This window comes from Rhopalosiphum padi, chromosome 3, assembly GCF_020882245.1.
Source record: "Rhopalosiphum padi isolate XX-2018 chromosome 3, ASM2088224v1, whole genome shotgun sequence".
Classification (NCBI taxonomy): Eukaryota; Metazoa; Arthropoda; class Insecta; order Hemiptera; family Aphididae; genus Rhopalosiphum; species Rhopalosiphum padi.
In genome coordinates this window covers 63,287,594-63,310,314 of record NC_083599.1, presented here as the reverse complement: position 1 = coordinate 63,310,314, position 22,721 = coordinate 63,287,594, and the positions used below count along the sequence as shown (strand labels likewise).

Sequence of the window (22,721 nt, the reverse complement as noted above, 5' to 3'; positions counted from 1 at the left end):
TGACTCTATTGACTATTAAATGTCTTAAATGCCTTGTTCATGGTGAGAAATAGTGAAATGTATAACAAAATAAGATATAACTACTTAATATTCCGTTTAAAGTTAATTGAGAATTTTCCAAAATGCAAAAAAAAAAGTACTATCAATGATAGAATACCTATTACATTATTTAACTATTACAGCAACTTATTACAGTGAATTTGTGATACATAAACATAATTACTAGTCTAGTTTTTTTACTATGGTTATTTTTCAATTGACAATCAATAAGGAAGTAAACAAAAATTGTGAATGTATTCTTCTTTCCTGCCTATATTAGGCATTATAGTTATAAATTTTATAACTTTAATTTATAAAATAACATATTTTCTACTTTGTAAGTACTCGTAATATGTTAATCATAACTTATATTTATACTGCATTATAATCAATTATGGTACTTCTTTATGTGGAGTTACTTATGAAATAATTATAGACCTATTAAAAATAAAACTATTGACCATGCATAAGAAACTAACAAAATCCACATATTTATACATAGGTCATAGGTCCTAACTATAACTATAACTGTACAAACTATAAAAATTTTAAAACAAATATTATAGCAAGAACAAAATAAAAATATTGTATAACAAATTAATATCAGTAATTTGTTACTTAATCAATTATAGAATTTAATAATTTTAAAATACATAAAAATGATATTTTTAGTTACATAAGATACATGTTTGTAATTATTCTATTAATAAACTTATAAAATATTTTTTTTTTTATTGAAATTATACTTAACTTAAATTGTGAACATATAGGACTCCACACATATTCAGTTAATTACCTTGAGCATTACATTGAACTATTAGATATTTTCTTAAGTTGGGAATTAAAAACTTACCCATTCATATAAATAATTGTAAAATATGCATTTATAAAATGAACAATGGTCAAATATGCAAAATATGCAACTATAAATTTTAATTATAAACTCGTATTGCTATGAAACAAATTTCATCAATAGTAAATTAGCTATGTTTTTAATGATTATTTAAAAACATGCAAACACCTAGAAGTCCTGAGCCCTAATAATAAATATAATATGATTAATATAAAAAATGTACTCAAGTAGATTATAACAATGCTTAACTTGAATATACAGATATTTGTTTTTTTATATTCTCCCATTTTTTTGGTAGAAACAAATGTGTTATATCAAGTTTTTTTTAGTATTTGTAGACCTAGAAAAATTAGCAAAATGTTCGACACGTAATAGATATTTGATTTATTTTTACAATTTATAAAATAATTTTTTCCATATTATCTGTATCCCCAACAGCTCTAACCAATTAACTAAGGTAGCAATTATATGTTTGTAATCTGCATTAAACCAGTTGCATACAATTTTGTTTTGTTTTAATCATATAAAAAAACCAATTAATATCAAGAGGGGGGATGGTGATTAACGATATTTACAATTAGTATACAGTTTAAAGTAACATTGATTAAATTATTTTTAGATAGTATAAGATCTAATGTACTTTTATTTGAATTTAAAATATTGTTAAATTGATATAAATTTAGAAATGATACATAATTATTTTTTATAACCATTTATGTCAGGAGAAGATGTAGAAGGTACATTAAAATCACCTAATAATGTGATATCAAAATCAGGACACTCAAGTGAAATATTAATTATTATAATATTCAACGTACAAAACTAAAAGACAATAAATAGCCAGAACTTAAAATAATACTTTTCTTATTAAAATTAGAAACATTTCTATTAAAATTGATAATAGTCGAGCCTAATATTCTATATTAGCTTTCATACTTATTTTTTTTCAATATACAGTAGATACCTAAAGTATTTATTAAAACCATGATTAAAAATAAATAAGTATATGATTAAAACACACAATGATTAAATTAAATTTGTCACGGTCTTATTTAAGACCGTGACAAATTTTTTTTCTTATCAGAGTTGCTTTTGTACCATAGAATTAATGAAATTTATTATATTATTAATTTCATTTATTTTGTAGGTGTACCATCAAATTTGTATTTAATTATAATATTGATGATAAGTTTTCCAATATCTAAAATATCTCTTATAGATTTTCAACTGCCTCACCAATATTTTGGCTTTCTAGAATGTATAACAGTGTCGCTCAAAAATAATTACTCCTTATACTCGGTTTATTACTTACCAAATTTTATTCAATAACCAGCAATTATTTTACTATTTATTATTGAGTAATGCGTTAATATTTAGACATCATATTTTTTTTTCTTTGGCTAATGTCGTACTTATACTTATTGTGTCTTACATAACTTATAACAACTAAACCTAACTTAAAATAATTCTTATAAGGTAAATATTCTCGACAATTTTAATTAAAAAATATCCAAAAATTTGTTATGAAATGTCTTAAAATATGTTTAATTTTGTTATACATGATGCTTCAGTTGTAACTTGAAGATAATATATTAAAAAGTAAAAACAAATGTAAATCTTATGTCAATTGAATATAATTAATAATAAATGTATGTAAGTCATATAAAATGCATATACTGATAACAAGCAAAACACAACATAATATTATTAATAATTTAAAAGTCATAGCTAAAGTAACAATCAATTTTAAACTTATATAGATTGTTATAAATTATTATTAATTGCATATCAATAGTTAAAAAAAAGTTTCTATGCAGTTTATTAATAAGTCATTATAAATAAAAATGTACAATTAAACTAAAAATTGTGATACAATAAACACGAGTTTTTTTTCAAATAATGTACAGAATAATGTAGATATTATTCGTGAGTTATAATTTAAGCAGTTTCAATAAAATTAAGTGATTAATCTTAGAAATATCATAATGTTTAAAACAATTTTCTAAATGTTGGACTAGTAGTAGAATATTATTTAATATTATAAGTATATTACCAAAAACCTAAAGACTGTCCACCAGGAGGATTTCTTACACGAATACTAGACTTCTTAACGGGATCATTAAACTCAGCTGAAATCATTATTTTTCTCATTACCCACTTACTACAAATGAAAAATAAATTAATTTTTTATTGATAATTTTACTTACAACTGATTGAAAATGTGGAGCTCTGAAGATCTCGCTGTCCTTCCATACGCATTCCTTTTCCTGTATGAATCATAGGAGATTTAGTACATGTAGATACATCACTTATGACACTTGATGGTGGAGATATTTGCAATTTCAGTTCCTTGATTTCTTTGCTTTCGTCAATAACTTCTATTTCAGATATCTTAATATTGAAAAAAAAAATAGTTGATATGAAACATTATATATTATAAATTAAAATATTATTATAAATAAGTACAGCCTCCTGCAAAGTTAAATAATGATAAAATAATTTAATCTTATATAATTTAGAAATCTGTTAATTGTGGTGAAATATTAAAATAACTGAATTCCAATTTAAAAAAAAAAAAACATATAATTAACAATTTTATAAAGTTTTGTTCTAAGATTTATGTATGGCATTTAAAGATATATTAAGGTGAAAATACCAAAAAACTATATTTTTAAGTATAAATTTATAACTAAAAACTTTGTTACACCAACAAATAAATCATATAATATGCTAAGTTATAAATTAGAGAATTAATACACTAATCAAAATGATTAGGATTGATTAAATATCAATTTTAAAAAGTACATACTTTTTCATTGTTGTATACAAATTCTGAATGTGTAGGCGTCGGAACATATTTTCCATGACCTTGAACAACTTTTAATTGTCCTTCATCAACACAAACACGTCCACCAACTAATACATACTCAGGAATACCATGACATTCCATTCCCTAAATTAAAAAATATTGGTAAAAAATAAAAATATACATGACCGTCTATTTTTAGTTGTATTTTTAAATTGGTTTAAGTTTATATTTGTCACAAATATATATACTTCAAAAATATTATAATCAACAGCTTGATGGTGGGTTTTTGCAGAAATAATGCGTTTTCCTTTTGGATTCCATATGACTATGTCAGCATCTGACCCAACGTCTATACAACCCTAAAAATAAATATATACTTTAGAAAAAAATAATTTCAGTGATTAAAAGTATAGTTATATAATTTGACCATAATATATATTCTATTCATATCTAAGTAAAATATAATAAAAAAAAATTCCACAATTAAATATTACTTTATGAAATTTTGTATAATAAACTCAGCCTAATCAACTTGTACTATTTTTACTAAAATAATATAATATTTAATATAAAATTAAAAAATTTGAATCACTTTTTCTGAATTTTTTATTTTGATTTTAAACAGATATTTTTTGCTTTATTTTTAGAGGAGGAGGGGTCGTACATCATAAGTAATTGAAAAAAGCTACATTAGATTGTGGTTTTGAAAAACAAATTGGATTTTGTTTGTACTTTAGAGAGGTCAAAATTAAAAAATTGTAGTACTTTTTTTATGATAAAAAAAAAATAAAAAATTTAAAAAATGGGAATTTTATGCAAATCCAATACATAAACCTTATACTGAGGTATTAGTAAAAGATCTATGCTTCAATATTATTATAAAAATATTTGTTTTTATATTATTATTAATCATTATTATTATATGTAAATTCATTTTAAGATATTATCTACCTATTTACTATATACCCTAGGTACATACTATACCTATATAATGTAATGTTTTCATCAGCAATTAAATAAATTTACCTTAATACTTATGATAAAATTAATTGCTTTTAATGACTTTCAAAAAACATACTATATTGTACTTAGTAGATTATTTCTATCCAAAATTATTTTTCATAAACAATAATATACTCTCAGTATTATTTTAATCCAAATTTAATATATCCATAATAGTCATCCATTCGACACCCACTTGCCTACCATTTTACAGTTAAATCTAATACATACAATGATGTATAGGCGAGCTGATATTCATAAAGTATAAAATTAAAAATATGTTAAGTTAATACTAATACTAATAATTTATTTTATCAACAGAACCTAATAAATAAATATATTATATTATAATAATATATAAAACTTACTTTTCTGGGAAAAATATTGAAAATTTTGGCTGCATTTGTACTGGTGATTGCAACAAAACGACATGGGTCAAAAAGTTCTGACACCACACCCTTTTCCCAAATAACAGACATACGATCCTCAACTCCATTAACGCCATTAGGTATTTTTGTAAAATCACCTTTACCCAAAGATTTTTGATCTTTGTTAAATGTTGCATTATCACTGCCAGTTGTTTGTAATTTATCGCTAGAATATTAAAATATTTAAAATTTTGACATCAAGTAAGGTAAAAAACAAAAATAAAGATATGTTTCTACAATTTAATTTTAATAAGGTAAAATTACCTGGCTAACATATTTAGTAAAAAATTTGGAGTATTAGGATCAGCTCTTAATGGTGGACTTAGGACATGTGCTGCAGCATCATGCCAACATGTTAATTTATTTTCATCCCAATGTGTTCCAACTGCAGCTGCTAATGTCTCACCAAAAATTTTAGTATTTCCATTTTGCTTAATTTGTTCAGTACGATGTTTTGCTAAAACTTCAGCAGCTGCCTTACTCATAACATGAACAACATACAACGGTGACCCTACCTAAAAATACATATATATTTTATTTAAAAAAGTTAAAGCTTATACATACTAATGCAAAAACATATATTTGAATTTATTCATATGCCGGAGATTGGTGAATCTTTACAATTGATAATAAATAGTTAAATTAAGAAATCATTAATTTTCTACAAATAAAAAAAAATAATAAATAGGTATATATTATGTGGTTATTAGATCAAATCAAGATTTTAATAAAAGGTAATTTAAATTTAAAATGAAGCAGCTATTTGAACTTGATATTATTATCAGAAAATTTTCACATGACGTAATAGTATTTTACTATTTGAAATATTAAAAATAATACTAACATATTTTTAGTTAGTATAAACAGTGGAAAGATTACTATAGTTTTTAAGGGTAGCTTTCTGATGCTATACAATTGATAAGGCTATCACATGATAATCTACATGAAATTATAAAGAATTTTAATTATACAATTACCTAATACATAGATAAATAAATAATAAATCTTAATTTTGATCAATTTTTTTTCATTTCTAGACCACTAGAATGCTAAATACTAAATATTTGAATATTTTATTGTGATTTTGATCATAGCTACTCTTTATCTCCATAGTCACCTAGGCATCTGCTATTTAGACACAGCGAAATTAATTATTTTTTTATCTAAGAATAATTATACCTGATTTGCTAAAGTACAAGCTCTATTAACGGCTTCTGCTTCGACTTCTTCAGGTCGAGATAATGCATGTCCATCAGGTCCATTAATACCAGACTTTAATAATCGTTTTGTATTCTTAAACAGAAATAAGTTTAGAACTTTTTTTTATAAATTAATAGCTATAAATGCTGCTTACTTCAAATACTATATCTCCATTTTCAGCATGTACCATTGGAATTGCACCAAGCTCTTTGCATGCTTCAAAACTGTTATATAATTCGGAATCAGTTACCATAAAAACTCCTTTATATGCCATAAACATCTTAAAAGAATTTATTCCGTGCAATTTACAAAGCTCTTCCATTTCTTTTTTCACCTGAATATCATGATTAATGTTTAACAATAACATATAAAATTAACTATAAGTTAAAACATTTTGGATTATATCATCAAATAGAAAATGCATAACAATTGTATAACAATAAATAGTAGTAAAAATAAACAAAAGAAAATTATAACATGTAACTTTTTTTTATTTTAAAATTCTGGGTAAAATTTACCTCATCTGACCATGAAGTAACACCTATATGTAGAGCATAGTCACAACAAACTTTATTTGTTGCCCGTGTTCTCCATTTATGATAAGCATCTAATAAAGACTCGCCCTTACTCGGTAACACAAAATCAACTATAATAAACATAATGGTTTTTTAAATTATTTTATTTTTTATAAACTAAAATATTCCGTACTTATCATTGTAGTTCCACCAGCTATTGCAGCTTTAGTTCCTTGATAAAAATCATCCACTGACACTGCTCCCATAAATTCTAATTCCAAATGTGTGTGAGGATCTATACCACCTGTAATTTTACACTTGATATATACTTTTTTACAAATAAAAATTATAAAAATACTGTCTTAAAAAAAGAAAAAAAACCAAAATATATTATATCGCTTACTTAAAATGTATTATAAATGTATAATGTACAATTAGAAATTTTGGATAAAAAATATAGTATTTTCCTTGTATAATCTACCATTTTAATACAAAACATGATTATTAGACTACTTACAATTTCTAATACATCAGTATATAGTGATAAATGACAAAATAAGACTATATCATTAATAATAAATTTAAATAAGAATATAAAATTGCATTAAAATTAAAACGCAGCAAATCAAAATAATTAAATTTTAATATATATGTTTGGCAAAATATTTTAAAAACTAATAATAATATCAACAAATATTGTTAATTATAATATAGTTGTCTATTGTTTTAAAATTATAATATTGCCTATCACTATTTTATTTTATTTACTCCAATTAAAAGATCCTACATGTTTTGTAAATAAATTATTTAAACCTGGTTATAATTATTTTAGTAAATAAAAAGCTAAATAATGAAATGTTTAAAAGTTTAATATTTTTGTTAAGCTTTTATTTCAATACATCCTTAAAATAAATTAATAATGTAAGATTTATTATAATAGATATTTCTTTGAAATTAATTTGATATAGCTATTATTTTTAAAGATACACTTTCCAAAGTATGAAATGTTTGTGGCGTTTGTACCTAAAAATCATTTTAAGGTTAAATTATAAGCTGAGTAACAAAACTTCACCAATTTTTAAAAATATAAAAGATTATTTTTAAATCTTTTAGTAAATGTTTAATATGGGTAAAATGTTTTGAAATTAAAAAAAAAATACATAGTGAGATTGTATTATTAATGATCCAACAATTTGGTAATAAGCACTATAATAACTGACTTAAAACTTATAAGATAAGTTTTTTTAATTATATAAAGTGGATTTTTAAGAACTATTTAGATAATATTCTATAAATAACAAATATTATGTATTTATTTTAACCGCTGAATACTTTTATACAACTATTTAAAATATGGTAAAATTATGATTTTAGTATAATAAATGTTTCATCCTGCCATCTAATAGGTCTGTTAATTTATTCATGTTCATTTTAAACTAATCTTATACCTCAACTTGTCTGGATATCATTTCAAACAATTAATGCACGTCTCGATATTGTATTTTACCCAGTAGAGGAGTTGTGCTTGGCGCTCCGAGAGATGGTGATGACGTCAAAATAATTTACACAGTATATAAACATTGCTGTAATAAGATAATTCTTTGTCATTGGTAATATAAAACATTTAATTTGAAGCTAAAAGCAGAATTAATATCATATAAATATTATCTTTAAACGTGCAAAGCATGTTCCACCAGTATTATTGAAAAACTAGATAGATAATTGGTACTGTAATTATGTTTTGTTTAAAATTAAAAATTAGTGATTAGTAATTACACTAATAAAAACAAATGGGTCATTGGAGTCATTATGCTGTTTAATAGCAGTATTTGAATGCACTTCGCACTTTGTATACTTCATTATTGAGTTAGTCACTAATGAATGTATTAAAATTGAATTTAAAATTTAATGATTGCGTACAAAAAGCAATTCTGAATGTAGCTGAATTCCAAATCAGCCTTCAGTTTTAAGAATATCTTAGAAATGTATTAATCATAGCCATAAATATCACATTTATCATTTAATAATAATTATTATATTATTCTTCTTAACTTGATTTGAATAGGTTCATGGAATAAATACCTTAGAATTAGTTAAAATAATTTAAAAACATCATAGTGTATAGAAATAATAATACGAGTTTCAAAAATGTCTCAACTTAAAAAGTTGGTTAAACTACCAAAATTCATTTAAAAAAAAATAAGCAAAATATAATAAGTAGTTGCCATTTAAGAAAAAAAAAGTTGTACTGCGTATGTGCATGCCTAATTAGGTTTAAAAAATTCATAGGCCATATAAATGTATATTTTGTCATAACAACCAACTAAAAATCAGTATTCAAATTGCAGGGCTCTACGCAGAGATATTGAGTGTTTTCAATTAGTGTTTACACTCTATATTCAGTATTGAAAGATTTAAATTATTTGAACGATAGCCCGATAAATAGGGTTATTAAAATGTATTAACATTTGTATTTTTATAAAATTTGACCTATAATTATTAATAATATTCATTAATTAATTTTACAAATAAAATTATTTTTTTATTATATAATACCAGTATTTTTTGCTTTACTGGTTAATTGATAATATAATAACTAAAAATTATTCATTATATTATGAACTTCAATAATCATATTATATAGCTTATATCAGTGGTTTTCAAGCTGTGCGTAGCGGCTCCCAAGGGCATTGTTGGTTAATATCTGCAGTCGAAATTAAAAATAAAATTGTTAAAAATTGTTTTTATTACTATCATTATTTGTATGAGAGCTGTATATTTAATTTTAAAATCAAAAGGAACCATGGACACAAATAGGTTGAAAACCACTATCTTATATCGTATCTTTGCAAAAAATGTTAAAAATTATTTATCAAATTTAGTCAAAAAAATCATAACAAAGCTTAGATCTAAGTAACAAAGTAACCAGAATACCAGATTTAAATTTAAAATTATTATCTATCAATGTAAATTAGATTTCTTATATCTTACCATAGAGTAAGACTCTATGTATCTTACCAACGTGCAGTCTATCAATAACAATGAGATAAAAATATTATATGAGACCTAATTAGTAATTCTAATACATTATCTATTATAAGAGTACTACTAACAATATTTATGAATAATTTTAACAGTTAATACATAATAAGTACACAATATGCTTGTTACATTATCTTCACTTAAGTATACATAATTAATAGTATTATTAACCTTTTGTAGACGTTAATAATTATGTACTTAATACTATCTACTCGTATATTCAGTTAATAAATATATTCCCAAATAGTAAATTTAGTTTGAAGCTTTTAATATTTTTTTGATATTTATAAATCTGCAATTTAAAACTTTACCACCATGTCCAAAAGCGATGGTAAATTATATATTAAGGTTATATACATATAGAGGCTATATTAACAGCAAGGTGATAAGAATTAAATTTAAATAATTTCTTTAAAATTTTACCTGGCATAACCAACATTGATGTTGCATCAATAACTCGTGTACCTCCTGGTATAATGAGATTGCAACCAACCATTCTAATATAATAATAAAACAATTAATTTATTAGTTCATACATAATAAACAAACATATAAATAAATATGATTATTGTAGGATTTAAAGTATAAAGTTAAGTTTGATATAAAAATTGTTCACAAGTAGTAAGACTAAGAATAAAAATTGTACGCATATTTTTTTAATTTATTATGTTTTTATGAATTTTTTTTAATTTTAAGGACGTATATATTTTGGCAATATTTTATAGTATTCTAAGACTTTATACATTCCATAATCCATACATATAGTTTATCTTTAATCATTCCGATCGTAAACATTTACACCGCAGTGTTTTGCAACCGTACTATTTTTATTTTGTGTTCACTGATGCGATTTTTGTGTCAGTAAAACCTATCTACATATTCGCTTGTACAAAATGACCGCGATATGCAATACACGCTTTCTTTAAAACATAAAATAATTTTTTTCGATTTGTCAATTAGATTTGACACATCTATATTGGTCTACCTAGGTATATATTTTTTTAATTTTTGCTCAAAATCATTACAATATTATGATTATTTTATTAACCATTTTACACGTTTTTTTTTTTTGTATAAATAAATCATTAAATGTTAAATTAGTCCGTAAAATTAAAATAAAAAAATTATAAATAGTTATAAATTATAATTAATAATAAGCTAGCGATTGTCATTCATTAAACCACCATAATATATTCAATCAAATAAATAATTATTCTAGACGTTTAGGTCATCTTAATCCTTTTAATGTATCCAATACAAAAGCATAAAGGGAAAATCGTTATTTTTTTGCACCGGTAATAGCAATATAAGAAGAATTTTTAATTACAAAATTATTTGAAAATGTTCGTGATTTTGATGAATGTCATCAATTATTTCAAACATAAATAAAAAAAATATTGTGACCGTATAATTTTGATATCTATATTTAAATTGTTATAAGAACAGCTATATATGAGAAACATAATACTAAATATTCTTGATTTTTACTTACAAATAAAAAATAAAAAATAAATAAAATATTTTAAAAAAATTGTTTTTTATTTTTAAACTACAGTGAATAAACAGTCTATTTAATCGAAAACTGGTTTTACGTAAATATTCTCGTTTTTCGTTTATTATTTATTAGATTTCTTGATTATTTTGGAAAGTATTTTTTACCTTCACTGTCTCTTAGACCTAGAGTTCTAAATACATCAATTTTTTTTATCAGAAACTAATCTAAAAATAAAGATTTAATCATTTTTACTGATCCAAAAGGTGAGTGAAATACTAAAATAAAATATAATGTAATTTTATAGTAATTACATACGTATGCTATTATTTGGGTTAATAGTCAAATTATATCCAATTTAAAAAATAACGGATATCCTTTGAATATATTAGATAGGTCAATGCAGCTACTGCTACAGACTTATAACAGGGAAAGGGTTCTATCAAATTAAAGTATAATTATTATTACTAGAATAGTATAGGGCTTGGATGTATATACATGATATAAAATAGCAAAATATGTATTTAATTTTGTTAGAATATGCTAAAATATGTAATAAAAATATAATAAATTATACAACGAATTTACCAATAATAACTATATTATTAGGTAGGTATGTGAAATAAAATAGCATTAAATAAAATGAATAAAGTTACTTTTAAATTACTTAAGTTAAATAATGCATGTTAGTCTTACTTAAAAATAAATTTATATTTTATATATTTTTTATTATTTCGTCAATGACAAAATCGCCGAATTTATGAAATTAAAAATATCCTATATTGGTGTAATATAACGCGGCATCTATAGCCTTGTAGGTACACTAATTTTTATAAAATATACCATAAATCCACAAAACATACTTTTTTCGAGTTTATAGTTTTAGTATGCAAAATTATGCAATAATATGCATTACACTTAAAATATAAAAAAATATGCAAAATAATAATTGACCATTTATATGAGACGATACATGAACAATAACATCGTAATCAAAACTGTAAAAATACGGTGCAAACAAATATGACATAAATCTTCGTCCAAATCCCTTACATACAAAACATCTTCCGAACGTACATTTTAAAACAGATAAACTAAAAAAGGGGGTGAAATTTTAAAATAATTATTATTGTAAAATGTAAATATATTTTACAACAAAAACAGTCTTAATAATCTTATTTTAGAACAGGATCCACGTAATATACTGAGAAAAAAACTATGGGTCAGCGAAACTCCCTATAACCCTTACTCTAATGGAGAAAAAATATTTTAAGTAAAGATCAGACATAAAATATGGCATTTTGGATTTCCCCTTAATTTTTTTTATAAAGTTAAACTTTAATAGGTAGTATTTTATACACTACCTTATAATATAATATAATAAATTATACATACTTAATAACGCCATCTTCGATATAAACATCGCTGTCAACCATTTTGTCTGCATTAACAATCTTGCCATTTTTGATCAAAATACGGTTTTGCGAGCTCTAAAACAAAATTTAATGTTACTAAAATTTGAACAACATTTGAAGTCCTAACTTTCTTAATTTTATAGACACACTTATAGGTATTATTAGTTAATTGTTTGACATCATATAAAAATAAATATAAATTAGTATTTTTGTTTTAATTTAATTATCATTTTTAAGTAAGATACAAATCAAACAATATGAGTATAACAAATATAACCGTAACTAAACTAACCAAAAAATATCAAAGATATCTTCCAAAATTATTTTCTTTTAACCGGGGATAAGTCGGTCGCTCTGCTACAAGTATAATACCTCGTAATTTAGTAGGTCACTGTAATGAATGTGTCAAATACGAATTCAATAATAAATCGATAAATCATTGCTTACCAAAAAAGATTCCGAGGCCACAATTTCTTAGAATATTTTATAATTATTTAGTATTAAGTAATAAAAATAGTTTATTTTTCTTTAACATCAATATTATCATATTATGTAATAACTAAGGGACGGATTTATTTATTTAACCAAACTTCACCTTATAAAGTTATAAATAATAATTGGTTTTAGTTTGTATTATAAATATGTTTTATTAATTTCCGAGTAAAATGGCAATAACAAAATATTGCATATTAATGAATATTTGTGAAAAAATACATATTTTTAAAGTATTTTTAAAAATTGTTGATTTTTTCGATGTTTAGAAATTTATAATAAATAAAACCAATACGATCCACTCAAAATCTAAAATGCTTATAATAAATTATCAATATAATTAAAATGTACTATTATTCAAAAAATCATTACTACTTTATATTCTGACCGGGCGATGAATGTATTGATTTTATAACGATGTGTATTTGTAATTGAATCTAGTTTGTAGTTTGTACTTTTGAGATCAAAATTAAAATTTATTTATTTTTATGATTGGAACAAAAAAAAAAATAAATAAATAAAACAGGAATTGTTATATACATCAAATTTTTTGACAAAATAGATTGTTTTACTTTTTGTGTAACTTGAGAACAAATAACCATAGGTATTTAAAATTTTCATCAAATATTTAAATTTATTTTCTATTTACGATCAAATTTTCAAAATATTTCGACTATTTTGATCTATTTTTAGGCATAAGATTTTCAATTTTTATAATAACTGTCATTAAAAAAATTATTTGCTAGGTCAAAATTATTGAAAATTTAATACAAAACTTCTATAATTTTTTCTTGTATATGTATTTATATATTAAAAATGCATAGGCACAATTTTTTATACCCTTTAAAATAAAAACTTTAACAAAATTTGTTAAAATCACAAAAAATCACAAACTTTTTTGTATTCAGAAACTCATAAAAACTTTTTTTTTAATATCTAAGTTTGAAAATGATTCCTCATAAGTACTGAAACCATAAAATGTATAAAATAAATAATATAAATAATGTTATAAACAACAACTACTTTTTAAAAACTTTTGTGGGGACTTAAAATTTACGAATTTTACTATACATTTTACTATACACAATGACATATTTGATTTGTTTTAAGATATTATCTATTTATACTATGAATTTACTGTTTACAGAAATATGTTATTACATTTTGAGTTTTATAAGTTGATATAATGTGGTATAAATTACAATAACTAAATACTAATTATATAATAAAGTAATTAAATTACTATACAAAAAAACATATTGTGAAATATACTTAGTGATATAGGCTGACAGAGTCAGTCTGACACTCTGATAGACCATCTCTGCCCAGAATCGTTAATCATGTACAATAATATTACATTGAATTCAAATTTTACACATCCATAATAATGACCCACTCAACAGTTAATGTACAGTTGAGTAGTACTGACTTGCCTGTTCTTTAAAAATTCAAATTGAAATTTTTGAGTACATGATTTTACTATAGATTATATTATTGTGAAGAATGAAGTCTGAATAAAATAATAATGTATTAATTGTAATATTATAGTAGCTTGCAATGATGTACTTTTATTATTTCACACACAATATCGTGTTAGATTATTTAACATAATACAATATGTTCCAGTGAATAATTACTATGTAGTTATTACAAATACACAATTCTTCTCATAAAATTAATTAATTAATTTCATAACAATTATGTGTAACTAAATATTAAAATATTAAATACCACATAGACCAATTCATACTTTGTACTAAAAATAACATATAATTACCTGTAAATGAATAGGAACTTTTTTCACAGGATTTGACTGGTTGGCCATATTTTAATCTGAAAATAATTTAAATAATATATGAATAATAACACTCTCAGTTTCACACGCACAGGAAGTGCTGAAGTTAAATTTTATACATTTCACAGGAATTATTTATACTTGTTGTTATTAGAATAGAAGACATAGCACATACACATGATTAAATGCCTTTATGTTAATGTTAATTCATTACAGTTTTATTTTACTTTTACCAAAATGGAAAAAAATAATGTTTGTTTATACCTATCAATTCTTTCATGAAAATCAAAATATAAACAATACTGATTAAAAAAAAAAGTATAAACAATACCAAATTTTGATATAAACTAAATTATAAATTATAATCAAAAAATTATCCTTACCACAATACCACTGTGTTTTGTGTTAATATTTTGCACACATAAATTATTATTTTATTTTTATTATTACTGTATGGTTATAAACTTATTTTTTAGTGTTTTTAAAGCACTAAATATTTATTTTATGAATAAATAAGTATTTTAAAAGCAATAAAAATCAATAAACTAATAAAATTTATTATGTTTACACAGCCAAGGCCAGATAAGACATTAGGTACATTGAATAGCTACACTGTCAAAAATAACTAATATTCAAGCTTTTGACTAGATGCCTATTGTTGTATTACATAGGTTGGGCTATAGGTACAAGTGGAACTACCTATTGTACAAAGCTAATAATTTGAATACTACCTTCAAAATTCATTAACATATTATTAAATTAATAAAAGAAACTCAATAAATTGTATTTTGACCATTTAAAAAAAAAATAATGTTATAAAATTATTTAACTGACAAACTTTTTTCTACAAATATATTTTTGTATGTTAAAAAACATAGCGATATCAGGATTACAGAGAAATCTAAGTTTTAAAACTATAGCTATTTGTTATTTTTATGGTTTTACAAACTTACTAAGATAATTTTACATAATAAATATTGAAGGAAATTTAAATTGTCTAAGCAAATACAGTGAAAGAGTAACTTAGTTGTATGTGCTGTAAAAAATATTGAATGGGCGAGTACCAATATTATTTAATTCTGAGCTGAAAAGGCACTTTTATATTGATGGAACTTTAAAGTTAGGTACTCTAAACCAACTAGCTATTTCTCTTCATTTATTAAAATACTTAAGATACTACTCAATTATTTATATTTTGCAGTAACTAAATACCACTACTTAAGTTTTGAATACTGCCTATAATGCTATAATTAATGTAGACAGATAGATTCTTATTTCTTATATATTATCCAGGCTATTCATGGATAATTTACTGGACAACTATAAATACCATTGCTATTTTTGCATATTTTTATTTATTGCATAGTTAATACATAATATAAAATATCACAGTATATTATTATTATGTATTTTTACATAACGCCAATCAACTATGTATAAAATAAAATAAAATGATACAAAATTAATATTATATAAAAACATTCTATGTCTTTAAAAATTTAATAAAATTGGTTCATATTGTTGGGATTTTTTCACCAAATAAATTCTATCAAATATGAACCAATATAGTATCTCTTTCGGTCTCTATGTGGACTTTGTTGTGCCATTTTACTGATCCTCATAAGTCATAGGTTATAATAAACAGATAATCTTTCTAAATTTTGCATGTGGTTTATAATATGGCTTCATGATAAATTAAACATACTCTAACAAGTGGCAAAACTCCTCTCTCTTAAAGCATTTGCACTGATTCTTGTTCATTATTTGGTAATAACCTCAAATTCATTATAAAAAGGAAATATCTAAATGTTGCAAACAGTTTGGAAAACAGACATTACGAAAATGATAATCAAACTATGTGTATTGTATACTCTAAGTTCTTTTATTGGCATATCAACAATTTATTAATATTATTAAATTTACATTTTAAATCGATCCAGGTAGTCTAGGTAATATGTAACTATGTAAGTACCTACTAACACAACTATTATAAAATAGATATATAATTATTAATTTGTTTAAACTATGTTACTACTTACTACGTACATATTATACAAATTATAAATACAATAATTTACTGAAACTTATGATAGGAAATAATAATTATTGCTAATTGAATTAGTTATATGTACTTATTGGCTATTATTATTACTATTCATTAAATTTATAATATGAAAAACTATTAAAACTAAAAGATAATAAATTATAAAAAAAAGATTATAATTTATAGTTATACTTTTCTATTTTTTTTTCGTAAACCTGAAATTTCAATAATAGAATATAACAACAATAATCAAGAATCAATAGAACATAGGTTATCTCAAATGGTATACTGCACATCCACTTCATAGGCGTGTTCATGTTAAATTATTGGCAAGAGGACAAAAACTAAAAAAGTATAATTTATAGTGGGCATAAAATGATACAACCCTGACAAAATGTATTTTAAATTTAGTTTTAGGTTTTATTTATAGTCAATATTGTATTAATAATTCGCATGAAATCGAAATTCAGTTAAATACAATAATAAATGGCGATCTACTTGATCTCGATAATTTATAGGGGGTAGGATGTCGGTAGTCTACCCTGCCGCCCCGAAAAACAATAGCAGACACGCCTACGTCGGACAGCAGATTTGATCGACCCTTTTATTATTATTTATTAATTATGTGTAGGTTTAAGAAAAATGTATTAAAATAATGATGATGGGTAATTTAAAAATAACTCACCGGAGACAAAACTCTACTCGCACGTAAGATTGATATGTAAATTGATTAAAATACTAAACAGTCGAACCGAAAAAATCGAGCAGAGGGCACAGAATGTGTTCTGAGAACGACCGATCGGTGGATACCTAATATAATTGTATTATATTATTATTTATCAGTCAACAATAACAGCGACAGACACTGCGAGACAAAATAATATTAAATGTTATTAATACTATATTATTAGTATTAACGTCGTCGTTTGTGCGGACTGCGGAGGGAACGAAACACGACTGGTCAGAAACGTACGCGATCAATTACTACTCGGGTAATTCGGTGTACGGTGCTAGTTGTAGTACACAACCGTATACGCCGCCGTTGATAAGCCACGGCGGATATCAGCGGAACATGCTCTACGCGAGTGCGCTTGCGCGCGTGTGTACGGGTAAGTGTGAACGTGTACGAGTGCGCGTGTGGTGTGCATGCGTGTGTGCGAATAGTGTGGCGTGTGCGTGTTGCGCCGGCGCGTGAATGTTCGTGTGTGTGTGTGTCCGCGCGTATTTGTGTGTGTGTGGCGGCGGCGGCGGCGGCCTACTTGTTACAAATTAAAATCATCGATTTAAACGCGACGGCTACACGTCCGAGCGGTGAGCCGCGAACGGCAGATGCAGTTCAAAACGCGGCTGTTGCTCCGGTTGAAAATAATCTAATCGTCCCCCTTTTGCGTATAGTATACTGCATAATGTAAAGGTATACAATACGAAAAATAATGTTTCCCGCAAGTGTAATAGTGTAAATATTGAGTTACGCTATTATACTATTACCGGTGTATCGTATTATAATATATGTTGAAATGTGTATTATACTGTGTGTGTGTGTGTGTGTGTGCCGCACAGGTATCATACAACAGTCAATAACCTGTTATAATATTATAATATATGACATAAATAAATAGGTCACTACAGTGACCTACTTATTATCGACGAGTGTACGGTACGGTACCTGCCCGCGGTGTCGCATACGCCGGACGTATAAAAAAAAATATTTATTGCCGCAATAAATGTTGATAGGTATACGGTAAATAATTCGAATAGATGTTCATCGCGCCGAACGTCGAATCTGGTGTGATTTAACCGATTGACCTCCGGAGGAGAATAGTAAAGGTTTTTTTCTCGGAGCCCGCTGCAGGAAGGGCTTAATCGCTTGCGGAAAACTCGCCCTCCAATGTTATTTACGCGCCACCGCCCTTTTACATCTGCACTTTTGCGGTCGTGCATAGTGATCTGCAGAGTAATATACTTGAAATCAATAAATTAATTTTTACTATGATATTCAATCGTTGTTCATAGTTCAAATTTGTAATTTTGTGTAACTTAAAAATTTAAGTGCATATATAATATTAAATTGTGACTATGTCGTATTTTAAATATTTTTATATAACTATAAAAACAACATATTATGTATTTATATGGGATCTTGTATTACATTTTTAAGCTTTTTGATCGAGCGTAAATATTTTTATCGCCAATAATTAAAAAAAAATTTCAAATATCAAATGTCTGCGAATTATTCAAAAAATCGTTCAAACATTTTGTAAAAACCTATACCTATATAAAATATTAATTTGAACATTTTGTGATAATTTCAAGTATTGAAGACTGAAGTATCTATAGTTATTCGTTTTTAAATCGCAACAAAATATTGAAAATCGTTTAAGGAGAAATAATTATTTTACGGGTATGTTATAAAAAATTGAACTTCACTCATAAAAAATTAATGTGATTACGGATTCCTACCTATTTATTATAATTAGAAAAACTTATAATAAATCTTATAGATATAAAAAGACAATTTTTAATGAATTTCTAACTACAAAATAATTTAAATGTTTTTGAAGTTTCATAAATTTTATTAAAATTCTATATTTAATAAATTATTATAAAAATATTGTGACAATGTATTTTAAATATTTGTTAATTGGTAATAATAATTAACAAATTATGAGGAACACTTCGTAAGTATTTCTTCCTAGATGTTAATAATATTATATCAACATTTATAAAAAAAAAACTAAATTTAATACCATGTCTAGAAAACGCTAACATAAATATTTGGTGAAAATTACTTATAAGGATTAAGGACTGAGGTTATTCGATTTCATGTTATTCCATATAAAAATCAAAAAAATTTTGTTTGATTTTGTCTTCTCCAAAGTACAAATTAGAATAAATTAGATCTAGTTTGTTACCACAAATACCAGATACCATCGTCTATCATACTTTTTAAGTTGAAGATTCAAGTTATTTTATCAACTTTTTAAGTTCTTATTGTGTATACAAATACAACAAATATACACTTACATCATTGTAAAATCAATACATTCATCACTCAGCTTAGAATTTAAATCGTTAAAACCTTAGTTTTTTGAGCATAATAATATCTTCGGCTAGATAGCTCATAATATGGGTCTACACTCTACACTACATCAAGTATCAACGTATATCCGGTCATTGTTTTCCCGTACACGAGCCATAAGTTAACGATAATCAAGTATTCAAGTATTTATTTTAGTGTTTCAGAAGTTTATGGCTTCCTGCACTCCTGCGGAATACCAATATAATAGCCTTAATAGGTAAACGTGTCAAAACTTAAAAGACAAAAGTTAAGTCTATCGCAATGGCATTCCGTTGCAGCTGACTTCTATGCAAGGTCTATGTCTATTATTTATGATTATAGATTTATTATTTATATAATATATGCATCATACATTTTTATTATAAATATTTCAATATTTGAATACCTATTGTAAATATAATATATTACACACATATTCATATGCACGATGTACAAATTAAGTCATTTAGACCAGCGTTTCTCAACCTTTTTAGTCTCGCGAGTCGCGACCCCCCAAAAAAGATATAAAATATGGTCAATTACTTCATGACCCTTCTCCCTATCTATATTAAATTTGAAAAATAAAAATACCATATCGTTGGGAAAGCCAAATTTTGAATGAAAAGGTTCATTTTGTAAATCGGTGTTTTATTATTTCTTACCTACACAGAAAAAAAATTGGTTATAGTAAATAGTTGGTAATTGGTATAATAAATATTTTAGTTGTGTCAAACAATACGTTTAGTTAAAAATACTAAAATGAATTAGTTGAACAATTATAGTCAAAACAACTTACTTTATAGTTATTGCAATTATACCTATATAAACTAGGCAGTAATTCAAATATAACTATATGAAATGGTTGATGTACAAAAATTAAACATTTAAAGCAACCATAACCATGGCACAACTTTCCCGCCTAATTCAAAAGATAGAATTTTGTACTAAGTTATATGAATTATGAAATGTAAAATGATTAAAATTTGGTTTAAATACAATTAAAAACGTATGAATATATTGAATAACTTTTGTCACATTACACGCGCGATAGCTAGTTTAAGGAAGGATAGCCTGCAGCCTGCATACTCCACGATGTATAGCCGTGTAGGTACCTCGTAATTATACATTATATAGTATCTAAATGGCATATAGTGAACTTGCACTTATGACTTATATATAATACCTACTTTTATAGTTCCAATTAAACGATATTCGCGAAAACGGGTTAATATTGTTTACACTTGCGGATTACGTCATACATTTAAATATTTAATATTAAATCAACTGCCTAATACAGTAATACATAGAATTTATATTTTTAATTATTTGTTAAATCTTAAACACAAAGAAAAATAGAAAATTGTATGATATATTATATACGACCCCCAATCAAGGCAATCGCGACCGCTCCGGATAAAAAACGCTGGCTTAGACTGTTTAGAGGTCTGGAAATATTAAATACGAATATTTTTTAATATTACCTGTTGTTATACGTAATATTGAAATATTTTAAATATTTAAACTTTGGCACAAATATAATTTTAAAAATTTTAAATATACTAAATAGTAAATAATATAAGAGCAATAAAGCCAATATACAGGTACGTGTATACATTTCAATTGTTAAAAATTAAATAAAAATAAATTAGAATTTTCAATTTTTAAATGGATAACGTAGGCACGCAGCAATATAATGAGAAGTATATTTATTGAGCTTATTACTTTACTTAGGTTTCAGATATTTCAGTTAGGTATTAAAATAATTTGAATAACGAATAACAATCAAAGTATTTTCATCATAAAGACACACACTAAATGAGTTGACATTATAATTTCAAATAATTTGTTTTTTATAATTGATAATAATAATAAAATAAATAGAGTAATTAGATGAAAAAAAACAATTTTTATAGAAGGAGATGACCTATGGAAATATGGGTTACGCATTGGGCAATTACGACAGAGAAGGAGCTATATTTTAAAATTTACTTTTTTTAAAATATTTGGACATTTGGTCGCCATATATATATAGGTAACTATATCTACATAGTGGATTTCCAATATTTCCATATTCTATTGTATTATTTTTTCGGACTTAACATTTTATCTATTTATATTTTTTCAATGTTTGTATATCAAGCAATAATATTTATAAGTATTAAATAGTAATTATTATTTATTTTTAAGATAAAATTAAATATTTTGTTCAGTGTAACGATTAGACATTCGAAGACAGGTACGCACCAGTATTCTCTAGTAGTTATTTTTAGTTATATTCGTTCGTCAATAATAATTGTGAGACATTGACTCTCGGTTAGGCTATTTATATATACGTTTTAATGCTTAGGGCGATTGATAGCCACTATACTATGCTAGTTTAGCAATAATTTATTTTTTTTTATGTCACGTACTTATATGTCTGATAATTTAGAAAATATTGTATAATATAATTAAAAGAACATACTGTACTTTATCACGTTGTATTTATTATTATACATTATTTTACAATATTCTATATATTATAAATAAAACACAAT

The 22,721-nt window shown here is 24.5% G+C and overlaps 1 protein-coding gene across 2 annotated transcripts; it reads right to left on the bottom strand.

Annotated features, from left to right (window-relative positions):
• Window positions 1-2,508: 2,508 nt before the first annotated feature.
• Window positions 2,509-18,160, bottom strand: LOC132924082 (dihydropyrimidinase). 2 transcript variants are annotated; one of them, XM_060988170.1, is made up of 14 exons: window positions 17,812-18,160; window positions 15,065-15,120; window positions 12,776-12,870; window positions 10,312-10,385; window positions 7,040-7,150; window positions 6,850-6,977; window positions 6,486-6,665; window positions 6,311-6,424; window positions 5,396-5,646; window positions 5,072-5,297; window positions 3,950-4,060; window positions 3,702-3,845; window positions 3,100-3,283; window positions 2,509-3,021 (listed from the first exon to the last, which is right to left on the bottom strand). In XM_060988170.1, the coding sequence occupies exons 2-14, from the start codon at window positions 15,110-15,112 to the stop codon at window positions 2,942-2,944; spliced, it is 1,746 nt and encodes a 581-aa protein (XP_060844153.1). In that variant the 5' UTR covers window positions 15,113-15,120; window positions 17,812-18,160; the 3' UTR covers window positions 2,509-2,941. The 2 variants fall into 2 exon arrangements, with proteins under 2 accessions (XP_060844153.1, XP_060844154.1); XM_060988171.1 differs by lacking the exons at window positions 15,065-15,120; window positions 17,812-18,160 and adding an exon at window positions 8,295-8,429 and having other exon boundaries at window positions 12,776-12,792.
• Between the last annotated feature and the right edge of the window lie 4,561 nt (window positions 18,161-22,721).

Coding starts and splice junctions, on each gene's coding strand:
- LOC132924082 (XM_060988170.1), bottom strand. CDS start 15,112: ATGGCCAACCAGTCAAATCCTGTGAAAAAAGTTCCTATTCATTTACAG. Junction 6,978..7,039: donor TGGTGGAACTACAATGATAA/GTACGGAATATT, acceptor TGTTTATTATAG/TTGATTTTGTGTTACCGAGT. Junction 5,298..5,395: donor TTACTAAATATGTTAGCCAG/GTAATTTTACCT, acceptor TTAATATTCTAG/CGATAAATTACAAACAACTG.